Source organism: Ruditapes philippinarum, unplaced genomic scaffold, assembly GCF_026571515.1.
Source record: "Ruditapes philippinarum isolate M1 unplaced genomic scaffold, ASM2657151v2 ctg1459_1_1_1_1, whole genome shotgun sequence".
In the NCBI taxonomy this organism is placed as follows: Eukaryota; Metazoa; Mollusca; class Bivalvia; order Venerida; family Veneridae; genus Ruditapes; species Ruditapes philippinarum.
In genome coordinates, this window is record NW_026865326.1 from 155848 (window position 1) to 181876 (window position 26029).

The following is a 26029-nucleotide window of genomic DNA, read 5'->3' on the forward strand; positions in this document are numbered from 1 at the left end:
TGAAGTTTGGATTCTTGTGAGAAATCTATCTAGCTAGCTTTAAATAGGGAATGTCAGAAGGGGCACTTGAGATTTTCCTCCTCCAGTAAAGCTTGAAAGTTGCCATATGACATTTAAAACGTCAGTGTGACTTGAAATCAAACAAACAAGCTTATGCCATCGGTATAGGACCAAGCTTTTGTGTTGCCCAGAGACATAGATAACATCTCTGTGCTGCCTGACCATACTGGTTTACTGTTTCTCAGGTTTCATATCTAGCGAAAGAAAATTCTAGCTTGAAATCTGGACAAATCCAGTACCAAAATACAGCAGGCTGAAGAATAAGTTGGTGAACTTTCCCATTAACATAAGATACCAAAAGCACAAGTATTTCTTTAGCTACTTATCAGTTAAATGAAAAAAGACAAATTCAGATATATTTAATTTTATGTATTTTTTTTGTAAATTTGTTACATATTTTCATGGTACTACTCCATTTCAGAATTTTGCAAAGTTTAGCTTTTAGTGAAAGCTATCTTGCAAACTTATTAGCATTTATTTTAAAGGGGGATGAGTATTATCATTACAAATCTTTATATAAACAAATGTATGCTGAATCACGTGACAATGTAGGCCTAATGCAAAATGTGTCATGTTTTTCAATACAACTACGTGTATAGTCAAAGAAGCGAAACCGTTTAAACATCACCGACTTTATAAGAATTGATTGTAAAATATATGTTATTATAATCAGATTTTTGAACTCGTTTTTATTGTTATTCTATATCTCTGGTTAATTATTATATTTCCAATGTTAATCTCCTAATTCAGTAACTGTCACTTCAAATCATACACCTGTATGTTAACATTCTGATAACATCCAATATAAAGTTTCCTCTGATCCCAGTTTACAGCCAGACAACGTGGATCTCGAATGCCGTCTTTATACTGGAGCAACACTCGACCCTTCTTGAAATCAGACGACACCAGGTGTAATGTATTATTATTATAACTGGACACTATTATCGTGCCATCAACCAATGAAGCGAGTCCATATGTACAGGACAATTTGGGTTCCGTGTAGACACCTTCAACCTCGCCGTTCCAGTCGACACATTTGATATCTTTCTTATCAGAATCTGATATATAGATTTGTTTAGTCATCTCATTTATGGTAACATACCAGGGAAATACAAAAAGACCTTTTCCAAAAGTATCAAACTTTATGGTTTGTAGCACCGTACCGTCCATGGTAATGGTTTGGACATTAGCAGGGAATGTATGCAGTGTGACGACCAGTTTTTCATCACTGTAAGCCAATCCATAACAGTAACCGCCAACTTTAATTTGTTTGACCGTTGACGGGACACCTGAAGTTGATACAATCTGTATAATATGTTCATCCGGAAGTGTGACTGCAAGTTCATCTTCTGGAAGACGAGCAAGATCCCACGGCCCGGACGACAACTTTAAACTTGATAAAACCTTATGTTGCTTTGCGTCAACGGTTTTTATTTTACTGTTTATAAAATCAGCAACAGCCAATAGATCGGTTCCAATTATAGCTATTCCAGTAATGTTGTAAGTTGTTTTATCAGACAACATTTTTATGTTTATTTGCCCAGAGAATGTTGCTGATAATCTATCATATAAAGCTCCTACTTTCTTAGGCTCTTCTGTTACTAGTTTAATAGGTTCTATGGTTTCTATTTGAGTATTTGAACTCTCCTTGCTGACAACCTCTCCAAGACATGTGTCGACCTTTAATATTTTCTGAATAGGTGCATGAGTTATCAACATTACATCATTTATTAAAGTATTCTCAGCCATTTCACTCATCGCTGTTGAGTAGTTTTGTAGGTCAATTTCGGATTTCTTAACTCGTACAAACAATTCATTATTTCTATTGGATGCCTGCAAAGCTTTCAAATCATCTTGCAAGATTGTTATTTGAGATTCAATCTTCTTACACTCATTACCGATTGAATCAGTCTTGGAATGTTCTATTTTTAGAAGTTCTGCAGCCTCATTTTCAAGCTCTTTCTCCCATTGGTCAATTCTGTCCCTGATTTCTCGGCATAATTTTTTGATTTCCTGTCTAACTTTGCTCTCATTCTGGGCAATTTTTGTTTGGTTCTCCTTTGATTTTATCATCATTTTCTGACAATTTGTCTGTATGATCTGCAAGGATTGAAGAACGGCCTTGAACTCTTTGCTGTTGTTGTAATTTCTGGACACTTCAGGAATATAATCATTCTTGCATGCTCGATGGTCCGATGCTACGCATGAGCTGCACGCAAGTACTTTATGATCACGACAATAGTGTTGTATAATTTCAACCTCGTGGTGTTGACAATACTCTTTTAACTCATTCTGGACAGATGAAAGGCTGGTTATCTTATATTTAGACATAGTTAAGCTCCGACTCTGTGTTGTTATTAAAGTTGAAACGATTATTTTATTTTAGAATGTGATTTAAAATCTGCCTTCAGTACTTTTTGTTCAAAAACTGGACAAAATAATGTTGTCCAATGATGCCCTGTCTACAGCTTTTCTAATTATTTTATCTGTCAATCTGATATCTAAAAAGAGAAAGAAAAAGGGTTATGCAGACATATCATTACTTTTGGCAGATTCATACCAAAGTCACATGGTAAAAGATAGGCTTAGTTTGTGTACAAATGCGGCATGATATAATTGTTTGGCAATGTTGAACTGAGACATTTACTTACCCAGTGACCTTTTGTTCGTAAAATATCGTTTTCCGAAGAAAATATGATATACTGTGCTTTAAAGTACGATAAATGCTTACAAATATCATGCAGAAACGTAAATAATACATACTTTGATAAAATGTAATAATATGAAACATACTTAATAAATCTCAAGTATATTATTATTTTAGTATTCTACACACTAACCCACCGACTACAAAATTACGCAGTTGAATCGCACGTGCGCCAATAGCCTAATCGCTCGCGTTCCTCGTGTATGTAAAAAAAAATTGTAAGTCGTTCTTCCGTGAAAGACATTAATCAAAGGGCTGCAAGCTCAGTGGTATTTTCTGATCCCTGCAATCTAAATCGTACTGTATATCTGTATGTGTTTTCCTGTATAAGTTTATTTTTATGTACTATAAGTCATCTTGCAGGGCACCAGAGTTTGATAAATACGGAATTTTGCATAACTAGAGTTGCATAAAAAAAAATATGTTATGCATATCGTGGCTATTTCCTTAACAAAGACACAAAAAAAAGAATTAAAAAAATGTTGCCTCGACTGGGGTTTGAACTCCAGACCTCTCACTCACCAAACGAGCGCGTTACCCCTGCACCACGGAGAAGTTTTAAAATCAAAAGCTGAATAAAATCAAGTGATTCGAAATTTAGAATTTCCATTGCATTTCGGGTTAGGGTAATTTCGAGGCATTTTGTTCAGGGTAAATCTGTTGTTTAAAATTGAAGTAAATAATTTAGCAAAAATCTTCTCGCCCAAACGGTCCAACATGTAGAAACTATATATTCAACTACTCGGCAGTCAGATTTATTTGTGTAGTATTCGGTAATCGACATCGCTAAAAATAGCATTTTCATTGATTAAAATCATATTCATCCGCGTAATTTGTGAGTGTGCGTTTATTGACAACTCTATAAGCCAACGCTACTTTAAAAGTTTGAAGGTGTAGTAATTTGTTGGACACTTGTAACAAAAAATTGTTCTTTCTTTTAAATTGCTGGTTTTTAAGCAGTTTTGAGTGAGAACTAATTTGCGTTGTTAGGACTGTTAGGAAATTTTGTGTTAGACCGTGGATGTTAGCTATGTATTATCTGATCTGCGATCAGAAAATACAAAAATGACACGAATTAATGAGTATTAAGATTGGAATACTAGTAATTTGTGCCGGCGTCTCGGTAAAGTTGACTTGCAATACATGTATATTGTGTTTTTATTGTTGTAAGAGAACAGCATTGACGTAATCATGATTTTTATCAATCTGAAGTTATTTATGATTTATGCGAAAACAGGCTAATAAATAATGCCACGAGTGGTTGGTCACGCAATAGGTCTACTCATGTTATATCGAATAAATCACCTTGATTTAACGCGCAAAAGTGCGTGCCTCCCCGCCGCAACAAAATCTTGTGCACTAGGTTGAGATATACTTATTAAGCGTAACTATTTGAGCCGCGTCACGACAAAGCCAACATAGAGCGTTTGCGACCAGCATGGATCCAGACCAGACTGCTCATCCGCGCAGTCTGTTCAGGATCCATGTTGTTCGCTTACCAACCCTATTACAAGTAGATAAACTGAACAACATGGATCCTGATCAGACTGCACGGATGCGCATGCTGGTCTGGATCCATGCTGGTCGCAAACGCACTATGTTGGTTTTGTCGTCACACGGCTTATTTAACCTTCTGTTATGTTAGTTGCGATGAAGTTTTGTTTAACATCTGACCAATAAATGATATCAAGTAAAAAGGTGGCAAATAACAAATTTGTTGAAGAGTATATCACTAAGAACTGTACAGAACTAGCCTTCTAGGTGCCCGACCGGGAATCGAAACCAGGAGCTTTCATCATGTTTAAGTTTGTGTATGCAAATTACTCCCTGTACAACTAAATCAAAATAGATAAAATTTACACATGATTGTCATAATTATGAAAGTAAGAAAAAAAGATAGACATCTTTTTATATGATGCACCCGTTGACTTACGCTGCATAATTGATTAAAGTAGGAAAAATAGTTTTGATAATAAATCTTGTAAATTAAAAAATAGAAAACGATACTAGAACTAGAAAATAATAATAACGCGTAAGAAGTAGTTATTTACGGAAACTAGCGAAAAACCTCCCCGAAATAAAACAGCCGGAGATCAATATTGCCAAATAATAGTTAATGTGTGTAAATATGTATATGTCATATTGCATTGAATACTTTTATTGAATATACAAATGTGCCATTTAAAATTTATTGTAAATCACTATGATTTATGCTACAATTATCTTAGACAAAAAACTTGACAATAAATTCTATGTTGAATTATAGTTTTAATAAGAATTACTATATACATGTATACAGGTATCAATTTGAAATCAGCTGAAATTGCATATGTAAGATCATGTACTAAATACAGAATTAAAGTTGTTACAATTGTATATTGTGTTTAAAATACTAAAGAAAATTTAGGTAAATTTACCTGTGCTGTAGTTTTGAATTCCTTAATGATCTCAAAAGCGCTAAATGGCATAAATTCTTACTATACATGTTGTTGTAAGTAAATAGTGTTATATTGATTTATAGGGTACAATGAAACCAATAAACGTTCAGTATTTATTTGACTTGTTATGGGTAACGATCAATTTATATGTTTAGTAAAGGGAGATAGTTAAGTATTTCATAATTTTAGTTGTTTGCAAAGTTGCAAACCTTTGATATGAACGTTAAATCTTGGAGCGATTTTAGTAACAAAATACTTAAAATGTGCGGCAGAAATCATAATTATAATTCGTTTGTTGCCATTGTGCTTTCTTATTATCCAGGCCCATATATGCGCTTAAAAGACCCCAACTGAAGTTCGAAAGCCTAAATACACATGTACATAAAATTTGAAAACCGTTCATAAATGTGATGAAGCAAAAAGTGGATGCTATAAAATTTTGCTAATAATTTATTGGTTCAGGCCTACATCAAATGGTACACAAGTTTTACTTACGCCATGTCAAAATCTCTTAGTGGAGTCTTTTTCATTATTATATCAGTAACGGGGACCTTTTTTGCTGGGTTAATGAGTGGTTGACTCACAAATGTCGCATCGAATTGCAATAGTGGAATGACGCTTTGAAGTTAAATAAAAAAGCTTGGGGACAACCTGGTACTATCTAAGTGCTTACCCATGCATAAAATTATGTACAGAGGAGTATGCCTTTCAGTGTTAATATGTAGGCTCGATGGACATTGTATCATTAATGTTTTTGATGCATGTTCTAAAAATGCAAATACATTAAGTACTTTTTCCCCCTTAATCAACAAGTGAAGAAGTTACCATAAGTATGAGGATAATGTTCAGTGAAGAAACACTATTTTTTTGTATGTTTTGATTTATTACTCTGGCAAACTCTTAAGCATAATATGGTGATACGACTCAAAAGCCGGCATTTTATTTAAAGTTGGTAAAATACTCACAAGCCGGATAATTCATGTCAACAGTCACTTTCAGATTACTTTCTTGATCTTAACACAATGGACTTGTGCAGCTTCGATTTTTCATAACTGTCCATTGAGATGAAAATGTACAGGTTAATCAAAAAAAAGTAGAAAAACTGACGATACATTAAAAAACCTTTTCTGAGCTCAGTCGCAAATCTCGGGCTTTCCATTAAGTCAGTGAACATTCTATGCAGTGTTTTACTAATTAAAAACCCCGATATCTGAGAGAAAGTTACAATAAGTTCTTTATAACTTAAAACTGCTAGAAGTGCAAGGTAGCCTAACTCTATACTAGAAACAAAGGCGAACTGATTTCGGGTTCAGCTTGGTAATGTCATAACAACAGCTTGTTGTATTCAGAGTAACTTCCTCGGTCATTTATTTTGACTGTTTCATGTGTTTACTAGTTCTTAGTATTATTCAGGTATTTCTATAACATTTTTATGATTTGCCAGCAGGATACACATAACATTTTATTTGATCGAATTGTAGGAGATGCCGCTTTAATATATTCTCATATGCAATACAACAAGAATTTGTAACAGAGTTATTAACGTCCCCCGCCTTAGGGAAGTATTATATGAAGTATAAAATTGTGCTATTTCAAAAGATTGAGGTATGGATCCGGACTTTTAGTCCAAAGGCATCTAACAGTTGCGTAAGACAGGCCGTCTTATTATGCCTAAACAGAACATTTTAGCTAAGTTATTTCACAATTCGTTGATGGGACAAACAGATGAAGTTCATTTCTACATCCCCCTTTTTTCTTCCAAAAGGCAGGGAACAATTATCCTATACAGTATACAGTGATTATCTCTAATACTTTTGAAGTTATTCTCTGAATACGAAAACACAGACTATAATATCTTTTAATTGTGTGACCTTGTAAGACCAAACTCATAATGTACTCTATAACAGACTATATACATGTATATTAATATTTGCCTTGACCTTAGTGTAGGCGACTTGTTATTGCACACGACAGAATGTCTCATTATTGTGAACACTTTTGCCAAGTATTTATAAAATCCCTTGATCTATGAAGAAGTTATAGACCGGATACAAAATATATCTTAGAACAGACTATGTTAATCTTTGACCTCTAGGTGTGACCTTGACCTTGGAGGTAGGGGTGCAGGTGTTGCGCATGACACATCAGCTCATTATTGTGACTATTTGTGCCAAGTATTTTCAAAATCCAATGATCTATGAAGAGGTTATAGACCTGACATAAAATATACCCTATAACAGACTATGTTAATTTTTGACCTCTAAGTGTAACCTTGAAGAACTTAAAGGTAGGGATGCAGGAGTTGAGCATGACACTTTGTCTTAATGTGACTATTTGTGCCAAGTATTTTCAAAATCCTTTAATCTATGAAAAAGTTATGGACCGGACACAAAATATACCCTATAACAGCTATGTTAACCTTTGACCTCCAAGTGTGACCTTGACCTTGGAGGTAGGTGACCGGTTGTTGCGCATGACACACCGTCTCATTGTAAACAATTGTGGCAAGTATTTACAAAATCTTTCAAAGATAAGAAAGTTATGGACCGGACACGACATATACCCTCAAATAGGACAATGTTGACTTTGAATAAGCAAGTGCGACCTTGACCCTGGAGGTAGGGGTCTGGTTGTTGCGCATGGCACATCGTCTTATTATAACAAACATTTGTGCCAAGTTATTTCAAAACACGAAAGTGTGACGGACGGACGGACGTCCGGCCGAAATGGAATAAGGGGCCATTTCTATTGTTATTTTCTATTATTTAACAGAGGGTCAATGGCCCCTAACTCTATTGTTACAGAGTGAACTCTATTGCTCTCTTTTGTTCTGTTTACAGTTAGATGGCTCTCTAACCCTATTCAGTAGTGCGGAAAGACGGACGGACAGACAAACGGACGGAGACTTTTTTTCTATATCCCACTTTTTTCCTTCGAAAATGCGGGGGACAAACAGATACAAACACAAGATAGACAACATGTCCTTGAAATGTAGCCACTCTCAATACTGATGATTACCAATTTGTTATTCTTGTTTGCTATTGTTTAAATCTGCATTAAAAAAGTGCGGCCCTATTATACATTATCGAAATCGGCAATTCCCCTTGGGGCCCCAAGCCCAGTCCCATAGCAAGTCAACCATTTATTAGGCTTTGAGTTTGCTCAGAGATGCCCATGCAAGTTTTGAATAAGCCTACACAGACATTTCTCTCCACAAAGACAACACAAGTGACCGATTTTGTTGAATGAGGGCTCGTGGGATAAATGAGAGCGCCTCTTCTTACGGCAATATGAAGAACGTTATGCTTGCTTCAGAAAACATCGCAGGATACGCTTGAATGTTATGGCATCGGGACATGCATCTTTTTCTACATGATATACATACTTTTAACTACCTCATCCTGTATGTTCAAATCTCTCTCATCTTAGTTCCTTGGCAGACATTTTATGCTGGCTAAATACCCCAAGTTAATAACTGCCAGTCAGCATGCTATTGGACGTGTCAGGGTCTTTAGTTGTTTCAATTCGCCATCTTTTTTTTGCAATTTCCTTGTTCGGCGCATAACTTAAACTATTCCAAAGATTGACTTGAAAAATGCATGTATGTTGTAGTCATAATGACTTGTGCAGTATAAAAGAACTATTACTGTAAGTGGCGTCATATTTGTATTATCACTCTTTTTGCAATCTTGCTGCATTCTTCACACCAGATCTTGACTTCATAACTTTTCCCCAAGGGATTAACTAAACTTGAAATGCAAAAACAAGGTGACAAGAAGTGAAGTGTCAAAGGACCATAACTCTTACTGGTCCCCATTATTTAATAATCTCCCTTTTTAATTTTTCTTGTCTGCAGCAGTACTTGAAAAATATTCAATGGATCGACTTGATATATAGCAGACTGGTGACAAGCAGAAATGCAGTGATTTTTTTTTATTTGGGTTTTTATTTTAATCTCTCATTTGCAACTTTGTCACAATTTCCATGTCCAGAGTATAACCAGGGTCTTTGAAATAGAATTTGAAAAACCCTGGCATAACTCAACAAAATTGTTCCAAGAGATTGAAAATAATTGTTTCTAAATACATGTAAAACCATTTATCATTTTTTAGTGAAATTTTCAAACCATGTACTGACTGAAAAGGGTATGTAGTGCACAGTTCAGACCATGATCTTGATCTGCACTGGTCAAATGGTTAGACTGTGTTGCCACTAGCAAGCTATAGGCTAACACTTTTAGGGATATTTTGTATGCATCAGAAATAACTTTTAATGCTATAATAAATTTTATTTACAAAAGTCAATATGGATTATAACAGATGATATATACATGTACTTTGTAAGTAATTATATAACATAATACACTTGGAACACAGATATATCCTATCAAATTAATTGATAAAAAAATGCACATCAAATACAAAACTGATATTCTATTTAAATAAATGCACCAAATGTAGATCAAGATCATCAGGTTTTTTCTCTTCTTCAAGAGGAATCAGTGATCACATGTGTCGCCTAATGATGGCCAATTTCATGTTGGGACAAATTTTGTGACAGATGGAGAAGTGATCGGAGTAGTGGCGACATAAATTCCTGTAAAGTTAGGATGAAATTGCCCCAGTAGTTTATGAGGAGTAGTGGGGAAAAGTTTTGTGACAGACGGACAGACAGACAGTGCACAACTAGACTTGGTACTGATCATTCCTGTAAAGTTTGGATGAAATTGCACCAGTAGTTTATGAGGAGTAGTCCAGACAAGTTTTGTGACGGACGGACAGATGGACGATGGAGAAGTGATCCCTATATGTCGCCACTACTCCGTAGAGGCGACACAAAAATTGTGTCTTCCCATATCTTGGTTTTGAATAGAAATAATGTGTACTTTATTATGAAATTATCTTGGTTTTCAAAAAGATATCTTGTTGCTTTTTTCCTCATACATTTATTGCATAATGCAGAAATCATTATCATATCACAATTGCTTGAAGTTCCTATCTTTTGACCATAATTCCCCTCATCTGTCTGGTGAACTAAGGGAGAATACTCTTGCAGTATTATCATCTGAAGCTGTCACCAACCAGTTGCCATCCCTGAAATATTTATTGTTCTTAATAATTTAATATTTTTTTAAAAATTTTTTTGAACATGTACATATGAGCAATAAAATTTTTGAAGAGAAATTAATGCTAACATGATTAATTTGTTAAAGGAATTTGTTCAGCTTCCATGTTTTGGGGTATATCGAAATGAAAATACAGACATTTTCATGAATTCATTTATCATAGGAGACATTTTAATTTGTAAGATGACCCTATAACTCTTATTTCACCCTATTTTTCCAATTTGTAGCACTTAAATGATATTTAGAATACAAAATATTTAAAGAATCATAAAATACTACATCAATGATCAAGTATTGGATATTGAAAGGCATTCTACTTTATCAATGGTCTGATACACATTCTAAATCAAAATATACTAAGAATTGAATTCATTTCATTAGATTCTTACTTTGAAATATCAAAGCCTAGAATGGAATCTCTATGTCCTGTCCATGTTGATGTTAGTTCTCCACTACGAGCATTCCATAGGCGTATAGCGCCATCTAAACAACTTGTATATACCATGGGAGATAACTTGTCCCATTGCAAACTAACTATACCAGCCTATATAAAAGAATGAATATCTTATTAACAGAGATAAATTATAATACATGTATTTCACATTAAATATATATTTTAGTCAAAATAGTTATTTGAATAATTTTGTGACATAACTTCAGCTTGGTAAAGATAAATAGGTTATTATATCAAATGATATAATTCAACCCTTTACTGCTGAATTTCTTAAAGGGACTCATCCAGTCTATTCTTGATCAATTCTATGGATATCAAGATTAAAACTAAAGTTAAAGTCAGCCAACAATAACTTTCTAGTATATTGTATGGAAGTTTGTTTACATTTTACTACATTATGACATTAAACGCTACTTCCTTAAGGTAATGAGCAACTAACATGCTCTAAAATTGTTATTTAAACATAATAAAACTCATGTTTTTATACTTTCTTATGAAGGAAATTTTTTTCATTTCTGCAAATAATAGCAAGAGATTATATACAACCAGAATGGCAATGTTCTTCATTATGTGCATAATACTGCACATTTGTAACGTCACTTTTCATTGGGTATATCTTATGTTTATATACTTTTATAAACACAGCTGCTGTCAATTTATGAAGAAATCTCACTTTTTTCTCTAAAGAAAGATACTTGCTGTAATATAAATTGTTATAAATAAATATTTCCGACATGTTATATGGTCATATATGAAACCGTTGTTTGCAATATAACCCTCGTCTATCGGCTCAGGAAATATATTAAAACAGCTCTTTATATGGGGTCATATAAAATGTCAAAAATCTTTATAACTAATACTATAAATACATGAATACTCACATTATGAGGACACCTATGTCTACAGATCTGTGTATTTGTATCCCATATGCTTAACACTCCAGCCACAGTGCCTGTTGCTGCAAATGCATGCCTGAAAAAAATCATCATGTACTCAATTTTAACCAATCCATAAGATATTATAAATTTTATCATTTTAACCTTTAGTAAGATAAGATTTGCATAATTTTTCATATGCATTTATGTTTGTTTCTTTTTATTACTATTTTATAACAATATACAGCATTTACTATAAAAACTCTGTAAGTAATAACTATTTTACCCATATAAATAAATGCCAACTTCTCTACATAAATAATTTGAGGTAGTGCTGGCATACAAGAAGAGTTATTTAATATTGTAAGAGAAAACTTTTGCAAATCCTCAATTTCAAACAAGGTTCTCCTCATTCCTCTGTAACTACTGGATATAGACTGTTTTATTCAAAATCTTTCTACCCATTTCTAAAATACAACTTGTTTTACCTAGCCACTAATACAATTATCAAAATAAACATTATTTGTTACTTTGTCATATAAACTTGCTACCTATTTCTCTATGAATTTTTTTTTTAACTACCCTCATTCTATGCCAGGAACATTACTTAAATATTAAAATAATCCTGTTCAAATAAAAAAATGAGTCTTGGCATGGCCAAGTGGTTAATGTGTTGGAATAGTAATCTAAGGATTGCTGGTTGAATGGCTTCAAACCCAGTCAGGGGCAAGCTGTTGTTTTTATGAGCAAGAAACTTTACATTCATTGCTTAGTACTGGCTGGTTCCAGGAACTGATTCCAGAGTGTTTCAATAAGCTTATAGCTTCCAACACAATCAGACTAAAATAAGTTAGTAATTACATCATGTAAGATCTAAGTAGAGACTACCTACGTTGGTGAAAATCCTACAGTTTCTACTGAATTCTCTTCTACACCTGGAGATGAACAATCAAAAGTTGCTAAAACCTGTAAAAAAATAAACCTCTGAGTTTATGTTAATACAAATATATGCATATCAAAGCAAGACATATCTTAAAGTCAAATAACATTTTGTTCAGACAAGACATATTTTTGGAAACATTCAAATGTCTTGAAGCTGCTGGGCCTTATAAAAGAACCAAGACCAGTCCCCTACTGGATCACTTTGTCTGATTCACTTCCTCGACCAATATAAATGTGGAAATTGATGACAAAAAAATTTGTTCCAACTTTAAAAAACTTCAATTGACATGCATAATCTACATATAACCCTCTATCCACGTATCAAGTATCATCAAACATGTCATAGATATCTAACAAATCATGTAGTATAATGTATAATGCTTCAAAAGAATCTCCACAAAAGGTGAAATTTACAATTGGTAAGGGCAAGTTACATTGATTTATACCTTTTAGTATTGGTTCCTTGCTGGTTCCTTGCCAAGCATTCATAGACATTAGAAAGTTACTTTGATTAAAAGCTGCATGGCTCCAGATGAGCCAAAATATGTCAAGAAAATCAAAATTGAAAACCAAGAGCAATGTACTATAGAGCTGTCATCGATTCAGTGCAATGCATATCAACGATATATCGATATCAAGTGACTTAAATCAACGATACACCGATATATCGATAATATCCTATACTCACTTGTCTGTCATTCACTTTCATACCTGTTTCAATGATTTAAGTCAAAAGCATGTTCTGTACAGTGTTTTGTCCACTGCATGATTTTTTCCAGACAATATTTTTTGTCACCATTGCTATGATTATGAAATAATTCCACTATACAACAAAAGCATAACATTAGATATAAATAACTGTTTCTGTATATATTTTGGGTGAATTGTATAATTTCTAGACATTTAATATAAATATGAGTCAAAAGTATCGATTTTTTAAAATGTGTATCGATTATTGATCGACAAAAAAATATCAACGATACATCGATATTGTCGATATCGATGACAGCTCTAATGTACTAAGATTTTAAGGAAAGTTTAAAGATTCAAGTAATAATTTAAATGTTCACATTTATGGTTTATGGCTGATTTTGCAGTATTTATCACCATATATTTGGAAGTTTACGTAGATTGTTCAACGATTTGCAACATGTAAATTACTTCCTTTGTTCATTTCATAATAATTTACCTTTAAATACATTTTAAAAATTTTCATGAAAATTACCATGAACCTGGGGGGCATGCTGCTTTAAAGCTTACCAATATTTAAGTATTACCCCGTAACACAGAAGTCTAATACAAAGATCATTAATTAGTTCATTTAATTGATATCTTGCCTCAATTGAAACATATGCCCCTTGCTATGTTTGTTGTACATTACAAACACCAGTGGAACATTTACCTTAGCTGTAGCACCATTGATAATTTTTGCAGTGACATCAGTTGACCCAGATATGATAAGATTGTTTAATGGATTCACATCTACAGATAACACCGTTGACTTGTGAGCTGAATTACCTATTAAAACACAATGATAAATGATTGATTATCAATGATAAAGACATTTTAACAAAACCAGATTTTTCTTGCCTATGTATAAATATCAATAGTCAAAATTCTGAAAAAAATGCTAAAATCATGAAACACAAACAATATCTTCCCGTGCTTTGTTTAGTTGGTTACCATCTGAAGTCACACTGACACTTTAAATGTCATGTTATGACTTTACAGTTTACTGGTGGAGGTACATGTAGATGTCAGATGCCCCGCCATGAATTATTTCAGGCATGAGCGGGCAGCTGAGTGGAACCACTGACATTCTGTAAACTACCTGGATAGTTTCTTCACATGAAAGAATCCAAAGAACATGGGCGAGATTTGACCCCCAGAGGAAAGGAGTAAGTGGTTTAAAGTAAAAGATCTTTAACTATTAGGTCACAAACATCCTCTCTTGGTGACAATAGTTCTGGTGTCAATTTGGTTGAAATCCTTTAAGAAAGGTAGGGATTAAGCATAGAAGAAATTGTTTATGACCTCCTGCCTGCCTTCCGACATAGGCCAATGTTGTAAGTTTTTTCAGTTTTGATTTTTAAAAACCTGATTAAATTATTTTTCTGAACAACCCTACACTATTTATTGCAAATAAGGGCAAGTCAATATATTGTTACAAGTACATTTCTAATTATAAAACTGGGAAAAAGATTGGCCTTACGGCCTTAAAATTCTTTTTTTTATCTTCAGAGAAAACATTGAGTAATAATTTTAGAACATACCTGTGACACTATGTTGTATTGTCCCTGATTTTAAATCCCATAATTTAACTGAGCCATCATCATAACCTACACACATTCTTTTTCCTGAAACATAGGCAATACAATGTATATCTCTCCTTGTTTCCATGATTCTGACAGGCTTTGACTTCTTATAAACAATATTAAAAACAAGATATGTTTGTAAAACATGTATGCCCCCTATCAGCAGCCAATTAGTTATGTGATAAGGTTATTATGCATGACTTCTGACCCAGTGATCAAACAATTAATAAGGTTTATCAAGTATCTACTGGTCATGACCTTGACCTTTGACCCCTTGACCCAAAACTCAATAGGGGTCATCTGCTGGTCACGACCAATCATCATACAAAGTTTGAAGTTCCTAGGCCTAAGCGTTTTTAGTTAATTCATCAGAAACAGTTTTTACCTACAAGGTCAATGTGACCTTGACCTTTGACCCCTTGACCCCAAAATCAATAGGGGTCATCTGCTGGTCATGACCAATCACCATTCCAAGTTTGAAGTCATCTGCTGGTCACGACCAATCATCATACAAAGTTTGAAGTTTCTAGGCCTAAGCGTTTTTAGTTAATTGATCGGAAACCTCTTTTACCTACAAGGTCAATGTGACCTTGACCTTTGACACCTTGACCCCAAAATCAATAGGTCATCTGCTGGTCATGACCAATCACCATACCAAGTTTGAAGTTCCTAGGCCTAAGGGTTCTTTAGTTATTGATTGGAAACCATTTTTACCTAAGAGGTCAATGTGACCTTGACCTTTGACCCCTTGACCCAAAAATCAATAGGGGTCATCTACTGATCATGACCAATCACCATATCAAGTTTGAAGTCCCTAGGCCTAAGGGTTCTTTCGTTATTGATCGGAAACCGTTTTTACCTACAAGTACAATGTGACCTTGACCTTTGACCCCTTAACCCCAAAATCAATAGGGGTCATCTGATTGGTCATAACCAATCACCATACCAAGTTTCAAGTTCCTAGGCCTAAGGGTTATTTTGTTATTGATCAGAACCTGTTTTTACCAAATAGGTCAATGTGACCTTGACCTTTGAACCCTTGATCCCAAAATCAATAGGGGTCATCTACTGATCATGACCAATCACCATACCAAGTTTGAAGTTCCTAGGCCTTAAGGTTCTTTAGTTATTGATCGGAAACCGTTTTTGCTTACAAGGTCAATGTGACCTTGACCTTTGACCCCAAAATCAATAGGGGTCATCTACTGGTCATGACCAATCACCATACCCAGTTTGAAGTTTCTAGGCCTAAGGGTTCTTTAGTTATCACTCGGAAACCGTTTTTACCCAAGAGGTCAATGTGACCTTGACCTTTGGCCCTTGACTCCAAAATCAATAGGTGTCATCTACTGATCATGACCAATCACCATACCAAGTTTGAAGTTCCTAGGCCTTAAGGTTCTTTAGTTATTGATCGGAAACCGTTTTTTGTCTACAAGGTCAATGTGACCTTGACCTTTGACCCCTTGACCCCAAAATCAATAGGGGTCATCTACTGATCATGACCAATCACCATACCAAGTTTGAAGTTCCTAGGCCTTAAGGTTCTTTAGTTATTGATCGGAAACCGTTTTTGCTTACAAGGTCAATGTGACCTTTGACCCATTGACCCCAAAATCAATAGGGGTCATCTGCTGGTCATGACCAATCACCATACCAAGTTTGAAGTTCCTAGGCCTTAGGGTTCTTTAGTTATCACTCGGAAACCATTTGGTCTACGGACCGACGGACCGACAAGTGCAAAGCAATATACCCCCTTTTCTTCGAAATGGGGGCATAATAATCAAATAAAATTTGATATACAATGTGAAGGAAAGGCTGTCAAAGAAATACTTTGAAGACCAAAATGGACTCAAATGTTTGCTAAAACATAACATGTAAAACAGCTGTAAAAACAATGATCTGGGTAGACAATCATGCAAAATTTTCTATGGTATGGGAGAAGAGTTAAGGGACCTGTTTTGGAATTACAACATCAAGGTTTAAGTGTAAATAATCTTATGAAACATAATTGGTGAGTCCTAGTCATCGATGCATCTGTAATTCATTGTATGTATCATACTGTGGTATTAACCATAAGCAATGTTTTTGTACATGATTTGTATATAATATTTTACCAGTCATTTCCTCAATGGAACATTAATAAATAACCACTTCAATTGTGGTAATATTTTGACACAAAAGGCCACCTCTGGAATATTAAAAGGAACTCCACTATGGTTTTTTTGACATGTCAGGACTGGATTTTTTTTTTAATTTGCTGTAGATCTATAATTATAACTTTTGTGCAAAATTTCATATTGTTTCCTCACTCAGTTTTTTCTGCAGCATAATCATTTTTATTGTGCAAAAAATTACCTAAAGATGAAAAGTTGGAATGCTTTTAATCGCAATATTGTTTATAAGCCAATAACTATCCATTTTCAATTTGATTCTGAGTTTATGTCTCTAATATTAATCATTTTCATACTTGTTGGTTATAAAGCTACATGCCTCCAGATGAGTCAAAATATTTCAATAGAACCAAATTTGAGAAAAATGTACTAGGATGTAAAGAAAAGTAAAAAGTTTCAAGTAATTTTTTACATATAATGTGTGATTAATGACTGATTTTTCAGTATTTACAACTTTATTTCTACTGCGTTACTAACGCAGTAAGGCTATTTATGTATATTTTGACCACTTTTTGTAATTTACGTGGTTTGTAAGTGCCACTGATAATGTGTAAATTGCATCCTTTTGGTTACTTCACAATATATCACATCCAAATACATTTTCAAAATTTTCATAAAATTAGCATGATTCTGGAGGCGTGCATCTTTAAGTGTCCCAGTTGATGATCTGTGTAAGGGTTTAAAATTTTATGTATTAAACTTTTAAGGCTCTTGGACCTCAGTGGAGCTCTTTTAACATACTATTTCAGTCTTCGAAATTAACATTTGAAGTTACTGGCCATTCAGGCCACATTTGAGAAGTTACTTGCCCGAAACCAGCTTTATTAGCCTGAATAATTTTTTTCAAATTTTGATGTTTTTTTTCTTCTGAAGGTAAATAAAAGAAACAAAAGGAAATCCAATACAAGTCTTGTGTCATAATTTATTTTATTGTTATTCCCTGCTGTACATGAAAATAATTTTTCACGGTTACCACGATACGATACTTGACAATGGAAAACGGAACATAAACAAAGTTGGTTCCCAATAAATTACTCGCTTTACATGGCTAATGGAAGTAAGCTAAGAAACAGTAGTGACGTGGCAAAAAGTGCGCAGTTGAACACCACTGTAATGAATTTCGATATCAGAAATTTTACTCGCCCGAATTTATATTTACTCGCCAGGGCGATCGGATGAGTGCTTATTTTGAAGACTGCTATTTATAGTTAAAAATATTCTTATATATCTTATAAAGACCATTCCTTTACTTACCATCACCTAAGACAACTCCACATGATGCTGTACGACCATGACTTTGTAGAGTTTTACAGTCACCACTGGGGATCTTCCACATCCATACATCTCCATCAACAGTGCCGAGAAACAAAACATGAGAGGCTGGGTGCCATTTCATCCACTGTATTATACAAATAAATTTGCTAAATCTTAAATGTAAATTTAATGTTTTTATTCATTAACAAAGCATTAAAAGAGTGATTTCACAAAAATAACAAGCTATGCAAAATTTCATTTCTTCAGTAAAACCTCTGCTAAACAAGTTGTATGAATGCTAACGCTCAGTCTGATCAGGATCCATGCTGTTCGCTTACAAACCCTATAACACGTAGAGAAACTGATAGTGAACAGCATGGATCCTGATCAGACCGCGGATGCGCAGGCTGGTCTGGATCCATGCTGGTTGCAAACCCATTTTGTTGGTTTTGTCATGACATGGCTCAAATGTAAAAGTATTGTACAAACAATATGAAAATATTTCAAACATCAAAATAGAGATGCACTCATTTTTATCACCCATAACAGAATAGTGGAAAGGCCCATAGAGGAGACAATTGTATTTTGGAGGGAAAATAAGGAAATATTTAGAAATGGAGGAAAAAAAGAATATTATATGTTAAATTGTGATTTTCAAACTACCAAGAATGATGGAAAAAAACTTAAGTGAAGGGGATTTTTTTCAGATAAAGAGAAAATATACTTTCTGGAAAGAGGAAATAGGGTCAAATTTTAGCTTTAATTTGGCCCTCAAAATCTGTACAAACAATATGAAAATATTGAAAAGAAACCAAGCACTATTTAACTTACCTCTGCATCGGAGCATTCAAATGTGAATACTACTTCTTTAGAGTCAATTTTCCACACAATAACAAGTCCTGATATGTCTGCAGTAGCAACATAGACACCATCATGACTAAATCCAGTACATGTCACTGAGTCTTTATGTCCTGAAAATGTTAAAACATGATCGTAAATAAGAAAATACACAAGTGATATCCATCTTTGAATTTATCATGTGGCCTGATTCCAAGTTCAATACCTTAATAAAAAATGCCTGAATCAGTAAAACAGCAAATCTAATTATTCTGCATGAAAATGCCAACTTAACAACATTTTTGTTTTTGGTGTTTTTTTCGGCACACAAACACTAATTGTCATACAGGGAATATCCAGCTTACTGGTAGAGGAATAGATCATGTGCTCCTCTGTGCATTATTTTAGGCACGAGTGGGGACCTAATTAGAACCAACAATGTTCTATAAGCTAGCTTGAAAAGCTACCTCACATGAAAAAATTCAAAGTCCTTGAAGGGATTTGAATCCAGACAGCATTGTCAAAGATTTGCATATTGTAAAGTGTTTCATACTTCAGTGTCTACTTATGTCTAAAATGATGTAATAAGGGCCATCTGAGATCTTCCTCCACCAGTAGGACATTAAAGGCACCAGATCTTCTTTACAGTGTTGGTGTGACTTAAAACTTATCCAAACATTCATTACAGTACTTTTTAAGGCTAAAATAATTCTAAAAATAAAGATATTGTCTGTATGCTCACTAACCTATGCATTCAAAAAGTACCTCTCCAGTTGACAACTTCCACACATATGCCTTGTCATCTTGTCCTCCAGTCACCACAAGGTCACATGACTTTGGGTCTATACTGACACAAAAAACAGCATCTGAAACATGGGAATAAAAATACAATATGCCAGGAATAATAGGAAAATTGAAACAAACAACACAGATAAAGTTTATGGTTTGATTACTGACATTAAAGTTTTAAAGAAATTCAGTTCATAACTTCATAGAATTTTATTGAATCCATAGATGACTCGACTCAAATTAAATTCAGTATCTAAAAGATTAATTTCCGTCTTGTTGTCATCATGTTTAACTTTGCCCTGAAATTGCAGATATCATGAATGTATTATACCTGTATGTTTGTCGAACACTATATCAGCCATGTCCTTGATGTCCTCACCTCCACTGGCTCCCATATCTACATCTCCATTATCATCATCGTCATCATCAATTATAACTACATCATCCATTGCATCTACAACAACTAAAAAGGCAAACATTACAGTTAAAATATGTAAGAATATGTACCAGTCAGTCTATGAGGAAACATTTAAGAAAGTTTAGTATCATTATATTACTAATGAGAAGTACTTGTTGTAGTTGTTCAGTTTAAGGGTGCATTTCCCAATAACAATAAATAGTTAGAAACATTTCAATCACAGAAACTTTGATAACAGACAACAAGAACTTAAGCTGTCCAAAATATATGGTATTTTTTAATTATTATTTAGTATCGATGTTACAAAAAAAAACATGTGTTTCAGTAACATCAGAAAAATAACGGTTTTAGAATCTAGACATCTACATTAAAAAATCGTTACATTCAATCAAATTTGAGTTCTACAAACGTCTCAAAAGGGTTTTTAACGCGAAACCAAATGCCTATGACTAAAACTGTACAAGATAATTCTTTTACAGCTTTAAGGAAATAATGATAACACTTTACATATTAGAGAAAAACTACATTTCGTCTTTTAAAAAGTAAACAAGAACTGTCGGAGGACAGTAACGCTCGACTATTCGAAAATTTGTCACAAGGGTGTTTCATTGAGTATAATAATGCTTACCTATATGAATACATAAAATTGTCCGAAAAGGTACAAACTCTTCAAGTTTCAAAACATTCCCTTCAGTAGTTATGGAGAGACAAGCTTACATGCAAAAACTTTACCAAGAATTCATGAGTCGAAAAAGGGGCATAATTATGCAAAAAAAGCAAATCAGAGTTATGGGACTTGTACCAATCATCTTAGATAATCACAGAGACCAAGTGTGTGAAGTTTCAATCCATTCCCTTCAGTAGTTATGGAGATACCAGCTTACATGCAAAAACTTAACCAAGAATTTCTAAGTCGAAAAAGGGGCATAATTATGTTAAAAAGCAAATCAGAGTTATGGGACTTGTGCCAATCATCTTAGATAATCACAGAGAACAAGTGTGTGAAGTTTCAATCCATTCCCTTCAGTAGTTATGGAGATACCAGCTTACATGCAAAAACTTAACCAAGAATTTCTAAGTCGAAAAAGGGGCATAATTATGAAAAAAAAGCAAATCAGAGTTATGGGACTTGTGCCAATCATCTTAGATAATCACAGAGAACAAGTGTGTGAAGTTTCAATCCATTCCCTTCAGTAGTTATGGAGATACCAGCTTACATACAAAAACTTAACCACAGGGACGCCGACGCCGACGCCGACAAATGGGTGACTGCATTAGCTCGATTATTCTGCGAATAGTCGAGCTAAAAATGGCAGGCCCTTTCACATTAAATTGGAAGAGCCCTGAAACCCCAATGTTATAACTATCCGAAAATATTTAGCATCCGGATACTGATGCACATTTGAATCATACAATTATTAGTTCCACTTAACCTCCATTATCATCCAGTTCAATTATTTCAACGACATCATCAGGTGATATAACATCATCTAAATCTTCAAGATTATCATTATCTTGTTCTGACATTGTTGTTTTGATGCAAACAAAAAATTGTGAAAACGTGTTCTGTTGTTGTTGTCGTCGTCTTTAATACCGTTACTTCCCGGATAAGTAAAAATATGCGGAACTACCCCCCCCCCCCGCAAAATAGTACAATAATATTTTGGTGCTGTTACATTAAGAAATGAACATTTAAACCTTATTTCAATGCAATATTTAGAAAAACAATATCCTGAATGATATCAACCCAACAATTAGATAATAAACTAAATGCAAGAACAAATTTATATTTGAATCCTGCATTAAATGCTGTCATTGAGCACTGCCTGTTTCAGACAAAACAGTAACTTGCCACAAACAGTCAAAAGTAAGGCAAGCAGTGTATAATACTATAGTTTACCTGACAATTAAGTGAGAGATTACAAAAGTTTGGTTACTGGACTGGGCTATGGAGTTCAACAAATGTATGGTAACTTTAAATGACCACAACTCAATGATATGGCAGAAACATCTAACCTACAACTGTAACCATCTGCAGCTAGGTATGTTGTTTACATTTCAAAGAAGTGTTACACAGATGTTAAACTAGAAATGTGTCCATAGGACACGGATGCCCCCACACGCCACTGTTCTGTCAATCTTATGACTCTAGGTCAAATATTTTTTGGACTACATGTGCCACAAGTTGAAAACTAAAAATCAACAAAGGGCCATAATTCTGTTAAATTTGGTCGCAGTGAAAATTCCTTCCTTTACTACCATCTACACATTAAGGTTGTTAATCCCTGGAAGTTTAAGCAAAATCTGCCATCCAGTTTAAGAGGAGTTGCGTTCACAAAATTTCTACATTGTATATAATGAAAAAATCAACAAAGGGCCATAATTCTGTTAAATTTGGTTGCAGCAAAAATTCCTTCCTTTACTGCCATCTACACATTAAGGTTGTTCATCCCTGGAAGTTTAAGCAAAATCTGCCATCCGGTTTAAGAGGAGTTGCATTCACAAAATTTCTACATAGTATATAGTAAAAAAATCAACAAAGGGCCATAATTCTGTAAAATTTGGTCGCAGTGAAAATTCCTTCCTTTACTGCCATCTACACCTTAAGGTTGTTCATCCCTGTAAGTTTAAGCAAAATCTGCCATCCGGTTTAAGAGGAGTTGCGTTCACAAGATTTCGGGACGTACGGACGGACGGACTGACGGACGGACGGACAAGTGCAACGCTATATGCTCCCACATTGTGGGGGCATAAAAATCTTGGTTGATTACACCAAAGATTTATATCTGTGATCACACCCACCTGTAAGATAATATACCCACAGGGACTCGACACAATGTTGGGATAGTGTAAAAAGTAATTCTAGAAAAAGAAATACATATTGTTTATATATACTTGTATATATATATGTGTGTGTAATACAGTAATTTTTTTCAAGAATTACATTTTACACTAACCTAACAGTGTTGAGTCCCTGTGCTTATACCTGCTAGAAATCTGCACTTCCGAATCCCTGTATTCTGTACCTAGTGTCACCTTCAATCATGTAAGGTATTGGAAATAACTTCCCATACCAGGTCAAATTCAAATCTCAAGGATAACTGGGGACAGCTTCTCCTTAGTCCCCTGTATCTGTTAACTAAACACATTACTACCTTTAACAGTTTTTCAAACAAGCATCTCCCAGTTATCATTCATATTGATTGATCAGTGGTACCTTTTAGTTCTTTTGTATTGAAGATATTTTTGCATGTATCAGTGGAACTTTTGAATAACTTGGCTTCAATATAACATGTTTAAATCAGGCATTTTATTTCAATTACCAATATGAAAAGAATTAATTCTGAAATAAATTTAATCAGCTCCACTTTCTCAATAATTCTTATCAGATATGATATAGGGGCTTTTATTCTCCTACTATCTAATGTTGATTTTATACAATTCATTTCTTTACAAGAAATCACTAATAGTTATTGGTCCACTGTACCTTTTGTAATTTAACTTGTTTATATTTCAAATTTTAAGAAATGGTTTACCACAAAACAGCAAATTTGTACTGATACAGTAACTGGCATGTCTTAGAAAATTCATGTTCTTTTGGTTTAAACATATTTATTTAATATTGTTTGTAAAACAGGTTCTTGCAACTTATATTTATCACTTTCAAGTCTGCTTCCTGGAACCAACCAGTTCTGGTGTCATATGAAGAAGCATGGTCCTGACCGGATTAGGGCTTGAACCCATGATCCCTGGGTTGAGAGGCAAACATCTTAACCACTAGGCCACAATTCCCCTTAAAAGACATGCCAATTACTCTATCAGTACAAATTTTGCTGTTTTGTGGTATACAACACTTTTTAATGTTATATAAATCATATATGTATAAATGTCTCTGAAACATCAACCATAATTTCTAAAACAATGTGTTTTTTTTTTCTTTTAAGATAATCAATATCACAATATAATCAAGTTTGACAGGGTACATGACAAGTAATTATTGGCATCCATTTTTGTTTCTGGTGTGGTCCTAGATTGCCTTGATCTTTGCACTAGGTTTCAACAAACAAGTCAAAAAGTTAGAATTAACTCAAAACCACCTGGAACAGTAATGAGCCTTTGTCACAAATATTAAGCCAGGCCTGTCTGCACATCTATGCTGGCTGATCAGGTTCGATAGTGTCTGTAACTTAAGTTCTCCATTTTGATATTGAAATCCCTTAAATTATGAATGAACTGTTCCAAATGCAAAGCCAGGCAAATCATTTATACAAATGTAGCAGGGACTGAGGGTTAAAACTAAATTTATAAATACTTTTCAATATGTTTTCAATTTTGTTAAAATAATCAAAAAACACAATTCAGACTAAATAATTTATTTACAATTTCATAATTGCACAAAAACAGAAACTTTAATCACAAATAATATTATAGATAACATAGAAGGTTCAATTACACAAAAGAAAAGTAAAGATGAAATTCAGAGTAACAGAAACACAAAGAAACAGAATTTTAGTCAAGATGAACAAAATAACAGAAATAAAAGACAAGATAGAGATTTCAATTTACTATAGATAGAAATATATTTACATCTTAAATACAACACCTTTCTTTTTCACATTTTTAATTTGTATTTCAATATACTCGCATTTCAATAATTTGCTAACAAAAATAAATTTAATAAAAATTAATAAAAATTTCAAATGTGCAAGATTATTATATATTTTTATATAAGAGTAATAAATTATAAAATGATCTTTAACCTAGACTTTACCATCAGTGTAATATCAGGCCAGTCTTTATGTCCCTACAGCTTGACCAAAACTCTATACTACAAGCGGAGGAGTTTTAATGGGGAAACCCCCTTCAAATATCAATGGATAGTCCCAAATTCTAAACAGGGCATGCCCATTATATAAATTTAGAAGTCTAAGATTTAAAATTCTAGAACTGAGCACAATTTAGCAGTGTAAGGTTGAAAATTCTAGAATTTAGCAGTGTAAGGTTAAAAATTCTTGAAATGAGCACATCATTTTATTAGACACCTTCCACATCAGCACTATTTAAAATGACATGACATATGACTCACTTGTCATTAATAAATACAAAAAAAATGTTATTCTATAAATATATTGGTCAATCACTGCACTTGTTTCATATGTTTAAAGAGTACTTAAAGACGTTTTCATATAGAAATATAGGCAAAATTAAAACTGTTCAATAGAATTTCTTTAAACTTGGCATGTTGTTAGATTATAATAACAGAAACATTTTAAGCGAAAACAAAATTGGGGTCACCATTCTCATTTTCGAGTTATCTGCCCTTGAAATGGACTTTTTCGTTAAATTCAAGGGCAGATAATTTACAATGAAGCGAAACAATGCATTTTTTTTCTTCTTATTTTCATGAAGCTTACTTTCGTCTTAAGTCAATATGCAAAATTTCAAGAACAAATTTAAAGTGGATATTTTTTTCCCACTTCTTCTCTTAACCTGTGCATTTTTTCTTTAAAAATTGACCTATTTTTTATGAATTTAAAGTACCTTTATTTTCATTGACAAAAATTAACAGAAACGATATAATTGCATGTAATTATGTATTGTATTAAACAATAAAAAGAAAAACATTATCCAGAAGTAAAAA

At 33.8% G+C, this 26029-nt stretch overlaps 2 protein-coding genes across 2 annotated transcripts; both read right to left on the reverse strand.

Annotated features, from left to right (window-relative positions):
* Window positions 1-805: 805 nt before the first annotated feature.
* LOC132728642 (uncharacterized) lies at window positions 806-2557 on the reverse strand. The gene has a single exon (XM_060714314.1). It carries the CDS (start codon window positions 2389-2391, stop codon window positions 817-819), a length of 1575 nt encoding a protein of 524 aa, XP_060570297.1. The 5' UTR covers window positions 2392-2557; the 3' UTR covers window positions 806-816.
* Window positions 2558-10042: 7485 nt separating this feature from the next.
* Window positions 10043-21992, reverse strand: LOC132728643 (angio-associated migratory cell protein-like). Its single transcript, XM_060714315.1, has 11 exons — window positions 21822-21992; window positions 20302-20433; window positions 19928-20047; window positions 19176-19315; window positions 18345-18489; window positions 14875-14958; window positions 14004-14119; window positions 12552-12625; window positions 11666-11756; window positions 10720-10874; window positions 10043-10298 (listed from the first exon to the last, which is right to left on the reverse strand). Exons 1-11 carry the CDS (start codon window positions 21913-21915, stop codon window positions 10223-10225), a joined length of 1227 nt encoding a protein of 408 aa, XP_060570298.1. The 5' UTR covers window positions 21916-21992; the 3' UTR covers window positions 10043-10222.
* Between the last annotated feature and the right edge of the window lie 4037 nt (window positions 21993-26029).

Excerpts from the sequence above, each read along its gene's own strand:
- LOC132728643 (XM_060714315.1), bottom strand. The coding sequence starts at position 21,915 with ATGTCAGAACAAGATAATGATAATCTTGAAGATTTAGATGATGTTATA. Across the intron at positions 18,490-19,175 it reads TTGAATGCTCCGATGCAGAG|TGGATGAAATGGCACCCAGC; the intron begins GTAAGTTAAATA and ends TGTATAATACAG. Across the intron at positions 10,875-11,665 it reads GACATAGGTGTCCTCATAAT|GCTGGTATAGTTAGTTTGCA; the intron begins GTGAGTATTCAT and ends TCTTTTATATAG.
- LOC132728642 (XM_060714314.1), bottom strand. The coding sequence starts at position 2,391 with ATGTCTAAATATAAGATAACCAGCCTTTCATCTGTCCAGAATGAGTTA.